This window comes from Myotis nattereri (genome assembly GCF_964212035.1).
Source record: "Myotis nattereri genome assembly, chromosome: 15".
NCBI classification, from domain to species: Eukaryota; Metazoa; Chordata; class Mammalia; order Chiroptera; family Vespertilionidae; genus Myotis; species Myotis nattereri.
In genome coordinates, this window is record NC_138090.1 from 9,539,596 (window position 1) to 9,548,939 (window position 9,344).

Genomic DNA, 9,344 nt, shown 5'->3' on the forward strand with positions numbered 1-9,344 from the left:
AGGCAAGCATGTCAAGCTCAAAGTCTAACACAGGCCAAATAAACAAGGCATGCAGCCCATGGGCCATGAGTTTGACATGCTTCGTGTAAGGGGATAGGTGGAGAGTCAATCACTCCAACACTGCTCTGCCCTTGAGCTTGAACTCCGTCAGCCAGGCCCAAGGCCCTCACCATGGTGACTGGCAGGAGGGTCTTTCAAAGAGCAGGTGTGCTGAGGAGTAACGAAAGCTCCTCAGCCAGCTCCTGAGGAGAGGAGAGGTGATGCAGTGGTTTGGGGTGGGATGTGGAAGAGTGTGCACAGAGATAAAATGCCACAAAGCCCCAGTGGGCGTCCTGACACGGATCATCCCCACACTCAGCCTATCTTGTAATCAGGAGCGGTCCCTGATGTGTATTTTTGGCTTTTCTATAATCCCAGATCCTTAAAGGCTAAACTGGAATAATTCAGGAGCAATTCCCCTTAAAGGAGAAATAGGTATGATTGGCAATGTTTGCAGAAACATTCTTCAGAAAATAGACTTAACTCTGAATTTGCAATTGTTTGGGAAATGGCCAGGGAAGGGAGCAGGACAAGTTAATTAATAGAAATAGTCATCAAGACGCAGGAGCATGTCAGCTCTTTCAAAGTCCTGGGGGGTCGTTAGCCACCTTTCTGTCACTCAAAAAAACATGAATTTCTTGAGTGTTACTGAGTCACAAAGGTGCCGAATGCCTCTATTACCTTATTTCAAGAAAGGAGGTGGGATTAGTCATCAGATTCTATGAGTCCATAACAAAATCCAATATAATTACTTTTTCTATTCAGACCAAAGTGGAAAGTTCTTTCGGCAGGGTGTGTTTGTTTATTTATATTATACAAGATGCCATCAGTGTGATACACTTCCATAAAGAGTTAACTAATAGAAACAGGAAGGCGATATCTATCAATGATGCAGGTATGAAATTACCCAGAATTTCACATGGTATGAAACGACGTGCCGTGCAGCTGGCTAAAGCAGTTCTAAATAACCAAAAAGTAAGAATGTAAGGATTTTGCATCTATATTTAATTTGTTATTATTTTTAGAGAGAGAAGGGAGAGGGAGAAAGAGAGAAACATCGATGTGGGAGTGAAACATTAATCCACTGCCTCCTGCACGCCCCCTACTGGGGATGGAGCCAGCAACTCAGGCATGTGCCCTGACTGAGAATGGAACAGGCAACCATTAGGTGCATGGACAGTGCCCAATCGACTGAGCCATACAGGCCAGGGCTATGCTCAATAACTCTTAAGTTCAAATCACAGTTTAAACACATGGCAGCTAGTGACTAAGGTATAACAGAATAGGGTGGGTAAAATCATGGCCCTGGGGAGCTCCAACCGGATTCAAACTCAGATCACTCACTCGCTCTGTGATCTTGGTTTGCTTTATTAATCCATCTAGGTCTCAGGTCCTGCGCTTACAAAAAATAAACCCCAAAACCTGGTTCTGGTCAAGAAGCCCATATTCAAAACCCACTGGGAAGAAGTGTTTCAGAACTCAGAATTTGTCACATTTAGAAGCATGTTAAGATGTAAAAACTGTTCAGTAAGTAACACCCTCAGCAGGGTCTGGGGCGCACCCTGTTATCAAACACATTAACATTTCTGCTGGGAAATACATGAACAGGCACAGTAATGGGATGCATTAGGACTCTAAACAGCTCCCAGCCAGTTCTGCTACCTGAGTTTATACCAAGCATGCAAAAACAAAATCTTTTAGAGATTTTTGCCTTATGGACTTATGAAATAAAGGTATACACGTGTACACATACACATAGAGCGAGGGGGAAGGGATTACTGTTAGATAGGATTATGTCCACAAAGTGCTTTTCTGAGAGCACTCAACACCGGTTTAGAAAACACCCAATACTGGCCAGAAGGTGAGGTCCTGGAAGACAGGGATCACTGCTTTGCTCATTGATTCCCTCCAACCCCCCCACCCCACCCCCCAACCCACCCCCGCCCCTTGGATATGCCTAAGAGAGTGCTGGCCACGTAGAGAGGGCTCAGTAAATAGTCTTTGGATGATTCGCAGCTCCTCGTCCAGGCTTCCTCTGTCCAGGTGGAACTACTATAGGAAATGAGACAACAATCCCTGAAGAGGCTGGCTTTGCTTTGCCAGGCAGAAGCAGGAAAGCCAGCAGAAGTTCCCAGAGGAACGGAGAGTTAACTTTACTTTTCAAAGATCCACCTTTACTTCCCTTCCTGTTTTTTATTTTCCTTTCAAACCTTGCATTTGGGAAACAAATAACATTGGCATGATTCACTTCCGAATCTGACTTATCAGGGCAATCAGCCATTGCCAGGCTCATAATTGGAATTCTACTGACGATGATGGTGTGTGTCAAAATGAACAGGAGCTTATGAACGGTTCTGAGGAATAAACATGTTCAGTCTTCAGCAACCCCTGTGTGACCATGGAGAGCAGGCAGCCCTGATACGCACAAGAAACACTTGTCTAACCTCCCAACAACAACAGCACAAATGCACACCCCGTCTAGCACGTGCAGGCACGCACGCCACAATACTACAATTTTGCTTCTATAGATTTCATCCCATCTGACGATGAATGAACCAGGTTCTATTGCCAAGTTTACTGAATCACAGTACGTACGGAGCACCGTTCAGCATCCATGCGAGGAGTTTCCCTTTCTGAATCCTAGGTTAATGATTGACACAAATAACAAACAAAAGGAGAAAACTCTACCTGAAATTGGAGAAACATGGCCTCAAAATAAAATGAAACAAACAAAAAAAAACACCCCAACATTTTAGGAATCAAGGCGATATACATTCAAACTGAGCAAAACAGGCACTGGAACTGAGAGGTTTGGCGTACAGACACCTTGTATGAAACGAGAAAGACAATCTGTGTGTGTGTGTGTGTGTGTGTGTGTGTGTGTGTGTGTGTTACACAAGGGCTATTGTATCTATGGTGGGATGGAAGGCATGGGAGAGAAGAACTTTCCCCAGAAGAGCAGCGTGTCTACATTTAAAACTGTTGCCAGGGGATCATCCCTATTCCCAAAGAAACCAAGAGGTAAACTCACTAACCATGGGGCAGAAAGTACTCACAGTGAAGTGTGTCAGCAACCGTGGCACGTCTGCCCTTAAGATCTAAAGACAAGGAACCGACCGTGAACTTGGGAATCTTAAAAAACGAAAGCTTACCCGGCCAACAAGAATCGGTTCCGGTCCAGAAAACTCCTCCAGGACAAACATTTGATTCCAAACCCAGCCTCGTTTGGAGCGGTTCAAGATCCGCTGTTCTTCGCTCAGCCTGTTTAGTTCCAAACGGGATCCACTCGTCAGAACTTGAGACGGAGTCGTCGGAGCCGTGTCCACGCAGGCGGGGAGAGTAATCCATAATATTATTAATGGAGTCCAGAGATCCAAGAGCGCTTCCGAGAGCCGTTCTGGCATGGTCCCACCGGTTAAGCAGATGAGCACGAAAATGAGACAATTACTCGTTTCGCCTCCGGTCCGCAGCCATCCAATTCATCATGCAGGGCAGAGCGTTTACTCACGGGGCCGCCACGTGTTCACAGCACAGCAGGCAGACACCATCTAAACAGGGTTTCTAAGACCAACATCCATTGGCTTGCCTTTTCATTGAAATTGCCTGCAAAAAGCAAAAAGGGAGGAAGAGAGAGACAAGTCCACTGAGACAGGGTTTTCCAACGAAATCACTGCTTTCAAACAAAATCAGGTGAATGAGCCACACCAGGCATTCCCTAAAAGTCTCGAGTTAAGAAAGTCGATCTGAGGAATGGAAGCACGTGGGCTAACAGGTCCTTTCGTTTTTTTAAGCTTTATTTCGTTTTAGTGTTCATATTTTCTCTGGGCTACTTATAAAAAAAACTGCTTCATGGACAGTCATAGAAATTTGCTTTTCCTTCTCTTCCTTTCTTCCTCCCTCCCTTCTTTCCACTCTCTTTTCTTAAATTTTTTTTAAAAAAATTTTCTAATGCAGCCTGGGGCGCATGTTCATGAAGCCATCTTATATTCTTATGGAGGTTGCAAACCTTTATTTTTTCTTTCTTCCTTCTCCTCTGCCTTTCCCTCTTTTTCTCTTTCTTTCTTTCTTTTCCAGTTTAAAGGTGGGTTCTAGTTCATTTTATGCTGAACTATGTGAGGAAACTGGCCTTCACTACTGGTTGTTTTTTTTTTTTTTTTTAATTTATGAATGAGAATGGGAAGGGAAATTTCCCCAATTTTTACTGTCTTAGCTGCCACAACCCATCAGAAGGGACCATCTAGTCGGGTCACAGAATGCAATTCTCCACCAGGATGCTAATAACCAGGGAATAAAATTAGAATGGTCCCACAGAGAAAGCCGGCATGTCCAGCGCGTATGCGGTAATCAGGGCAGTGCCAGGACTCCCATTCAGAATGCAGTTAAACAGGGGATTTCAATTATGAAAAGCTCCTTGGGGAGTAGGATACGGTAAAAATACAATTTTCAGTGGAGGAGATTCAGAAACGGATGGGCGAAAAAAATACCCATTACCTCAGGTGTCAAATACATTTTTTTGCTTACCTTTAGCGTGGCAAAACGTATTTCTCCCCTCTCAAAAAAAAAAAAAATATATATATATATATATATATATTTTTTTTTTTTTTTAAAGAAATAATGCTCACTGCAGATCCCAGACAGGAGCCTTGCTGAATTCAATTAAGTGGGAAAATGATTTCTCAGAATGCCACTGGGAACAATTCCGTAGGCAACCCTTCAACCTCTAGGTGCCTGGTTCTATTCTGCCTCAGAATGGAAAAGCAAGAAAGTGGTTGCCATGAGCTGGGCTGGCTGTGGGCTGGGTGAGGCCAGCTGCCAGGAGCAGGCCCAGCTTCTGCTGCCACACAGGCAGCGTCTGATCTCACATGACAGCCAGTGGCATCGCCCTGCCTGTCACATGTTGCCAGGGCTCAGCTCTGTCCCTAGGACTCTGTACCTCAAAAGCGGCTCCACCCCCAGGAGTGCACACAGGGGCCACCGCAAGCAGCAGCTGTTTTGGAAACTGAGGAAAAGCTTGCAATAGGGAACTGACTCAGAGCAATGCCCACCACCTTCCATAGAGCTGCAGCACTCAGGGACACTCAGCCCCCCCTTGAACTTTATTTTTAAATATATTTTAAAATACATTTTTATTGATTTTTTTAATATATTTTTAAAATGTATTTTTATTGATTTCAGAGAGAGGAAGGGAAAGGGAGAGAGAGAGAAATAGAAACATCAATGATGAGAGAGAATCATTGATCTGCTGCCTCCTGCACGCCCCCTACTGGGGATGAAGCCCACAACCTGGGCATGTGCCCTGACAGGGAATAGAACCATGACCTCCTGGTTCATAGGTCGTAGCTCACCCACTGGCGAGTTCAGAAAGGACACAATAATAGTACCTACCCAGAGGATGAAAAGATTACCATCCTTGTGAAACCATTAGGAAAAGCTGGAATGGACCATTATTTTTAAATTGTGCCAAATACTCTGCAGGTGTACTCTGGCATCTTCTGTGTCAATGATGCTGGGACAGGGATATGTCATCCCACTGAAACTCAGGACAGACGCTTCTTTGATGGAGACCATCAGGCAGCACTCAGGATGACCTGTGACATGACCAGTGTGCTGCCTGAACTCGCCAGGCTCAGGGAACAAGTAGTGATCGGCCCTGGAGCAATTTCATAGAATGGCATGGTTTCATTAGTCTGAATGAAAGGATTAATACGTAGATGCAGGGCCCCAAATACTCCCCATGAACACAATACCTTACAGTCAGAGTAAGCTCACTAGGCTTTGTACTGTTTTGTTCAAAACTGAGGCACTGAAGAATTAAGTGACTTGCCCAAAGAATAGCTCCGATAAGAAGCAGGTCACTATTTCAATCTAGGTAATCGAACTCCAAAATTCTCTTTCCTCCTCCTCTCATTATATAAATATCTGCTGAGCATATACTGAGTGTCCAATACTGGGAATGGAAAGGCAAATAGGTCAGAAAGCTTATCTTCAGGGACCGAAGAGTCTAAAGGGTAAAGACTAAGAGATAAATACAACATCTAGGGCAACATAATCTGAGAACAGTTAGGGGGAGAGAGTGATGAGTATGCCACTCATCTTGGCAGCATCACAGAAGGCTTCCTGGGGGCAGTGTCCTCTACATGTTGAGAAGTGACTTCCCAACTGGGGAGGGGTAGATGTGAAAGGACATTTAAGTCAAGCCATGGGCAGCCCAGACTACTGACTAGTCCAGGAGCTCTGAATGAGCCAGCACCTAGGGTAGTGTCCCAATCATGACTCACTAGCTCATCCAGTCCATGATCATGGCACCTTCTCCCTACCCACCAAGTTCATCCTAGTCACAGCTGCTATGGAGTACATGTCTGTAGGGTCCCTTCTCCTCTGCCAATTCTCTGTGAAGAAAAAGGTATGTTTCTGGTGTTTTTAAAAAATATTTTTACAGAGAGGAAGAGAAAGTTAGAAACATCAGTGAAAGAGAAACATTGATCAGCTGCCTCCTGCACACTCCCTACTGGGGATGTGCCTGCAACCAAGGTGCATGCCCTTGACCGGAATCGAACCTGGGACCCTTCAGTCCACACGCCAATACTCTATCCACTGAGCCAAACCGATTAGGGTGAGAAAGGCATGTTTGATTTCTCCTAAGCTTTGAGAATAAAAATACATACCCTCCCACAGAGCAGGAGTGGGAGACAGATGAGTGCTATTCCAATGTAGCCCCTCCTTTTTCAGAGAAAGGGGGAGTGACTTGGCCAACACCCGCAGTGGGTGGCAGAGCCCTGGCGGAACTCCAGGAAATCAGCCCAGCTCTGCAGAAACCCTTCTTCTTCTCTGTTGTTCACCCCCACTACCCCCCTGTGAGCGCTTCTAGACCTGAAATACTCCTACACCCCTCCTCCAGTGCTGCCACATTCTTGAATCACTTGTACCATTACTTTAAATTCTATTAAAAAACGCTTTCGGTTTTTAAAGTATTTACTTAAAGCCCACCCAGCCTGACTCACTGGTTGAGGTTCGACCTATGAACCAGGAGGTCACGGTTCGATTCTTGGTCAGGGCACATGCCCGGCTTGAGGGCTCAATACCCAGTAAGAGATGTGCAGGAGGCAGCTGATTGGTGATTCTCATTATTGATGTTTCTATCTCTCATTCCCTCTCCCTTCCTCTCTGAAATCAATAAAAATATTTTAAAATTAACTTAAAAATGGAAAGCCAATATTATTTTCTACAAAATAATTAAAGTGAACACTTAGAAAACATTTGGTGAGTATCCCATCATCAAGACGGACTAAACACACTCACGCACACACACTTTATGGATATGGTAAGTCATCAACACAGACTATACACAAATATATATCTACACACGTTATATGTAACACACATGTATTTATACCTACTCTTCAAAAAAGCCCTAGTATTATTATGACTTTATTATCATTCCCATTTTAGAGAAAAGCAGACTGAAGCACAGAGAAATTGCTTTGTAAAGCCATATTTTCTTTTCCCTGAGCTAGACAATGTCAGAGTCTCAGTCGTCTCTCTCTTTGTTAAAAAGGAAGCAGTTAGAGGCAAGGGTGTGCTGTTCAATAAGTAACAAGTAGCTCTGGAAAAGGAAACTAGGAGAATGTCTGATGTCTGAGTTCCATGCTACCAATGTCTCCGCCATGACCAAAGTCAAGCTTAGCATGACCGTTAACCAGCTCCAGGGCAGTTCCTCAACTTTTTAGCAATCAGCTCTGAGGCGTCCAGTAAGAGCTACCCCAGGACACCATTCTGGGGGTGCATCTCAAACTTCAATCTACATCCAAGGCACCTGTAACTCTAGCTAACATGCAGATTCTGAGCCAGTGAACTGAGGGCGGGGCCTGCGATTCTGCACTTCCAACCATCTCTCCCGGGATGCAGATGCTACCATCTGGGATTTGAGGACCACCATCTGCAAAGCCAGGGGTTCTTGAGAATAAGACAGCTCTCCATTCAGATCCCCTCCTTGAGATTACTTGAAGGAGTCCATGGTGATGTGGGAAATGCACTTCCTGCTCAGTGTCATTTGAAGCCGTGCCCATAACCTACTATCACTCATTATACGGGACCACACGCATATATCAGAAACCCTGCACTGAAGTGTATGAATACACAGGGGTTTGTATGATGTCATAATATTCCTCCCCCACTTTTTATCAGCATTGGGAGTGACACGGGAATCCTGTCCCCCTGGCTGGTGTGTCCATCTACACATGCATTTTTTTTAATGTATTTTCATTGATTTCAGAGACAAAGGGAGAGGGAGAGGGAGATAGAAACATCAATGATGAGAGAGAATCATTGGTCAGCTGACTCTTACACACACCCTACTGGGGATGGAGCCTGCAACCCAGACATGTGCCCTGACTGGAAATTGAACCATGACCTCCTGGTTCATAGGTGGACGCTCAAGCACTGAACCACACCGGCCAGGCTGCATATACATTTTATAGGAGGTGGTGAGACTTGGCCTTCCCTTCAGTGAAGTCTGTCACTTGTAGAGAAATGGGATTCTCGGTGACAATGAGAGCCACACTGTTTATATGCTTGCACCTCTGCCACGGGCAGGGCTAATAGTATCCTCTCTGATGATCAGAAAACAGTTGTGTAAGAATTCTTGAGATGCCATTGCATGTTATGGCACTGTTATCAGAATTAATAAACATTCTGAATAGCAACTGCTACACCAGCTGCTGAACTCTATGCAAGGATGAAGAAATTGTGCAAGGTTGTAAAGCTTGGGTAAAAAAAAATCGATTTATTTTTAGATTTTCTAACCACAATATGTATGTCTGGCCAAGCAATCCACTTTATTATAATGCTGCTACATTGATTTACACCCAGAGAGTGAGATGAAGAGATTTCACAGTCTCTCTGGAATTCCTACACATAAAAAAGGGTTTGGAATTCCCCCAGAAGAAGGTAGTTCTCCTCTTGGGTAAACTACCTGCAATCCAACTTTTCATTCACACTCAGTTTCAAGACAGTTCTAATGTCAACCTGGATCTCGGTCTCCTGACCCCAACATCCGATCAAGGTGAACTTGGCCAGTCCTCAAATACGTTAAGTCATTACCCAGAAACAGAGTGCACCATCGATTTTGTAAACAGCCTAAAGTTCCAAACTCTGAGCCACACACCGAGAGGTGACGTCTACAATAAAAATGGGCTTTTACAGACACTTTAGGATTCAATCCAGCAGATGATTGTGGTTGACAGGAAATTATGCTTTTATGATCCACTGGGCTTAGTGGCCACAATATTTCATGGAGGCAAAAATGA

The 9,344-nt window shown here is 44.5% G+C and overlaps 1 protein-coding gene across 1 annotated transcript in view; it reads right to left on the minus strand.

The window, feature by feature from the left end:
* Window positions 1-3,458, minus strand: part of CDH8 (cadherin 8) — a 305,905-nt gene extending 302,447 nt beyond the window's left edge. The window contains exon 1 of the mRNA XM_081107592.1: window positions 3,192-3,458. Within this exon, the coding sequence (XP_080963718.1) occupies window positions 3,192-3,443 (252 nt within the window). The 5' untranslated portion in view covers window positions 3,444-3,458. The remainder of the gene's footprint in view (window positions 1-3,191) is intronic.
* Between the last annotated feature and the right edge of the window lie 5,886 nt (window positions 3,459-9,344).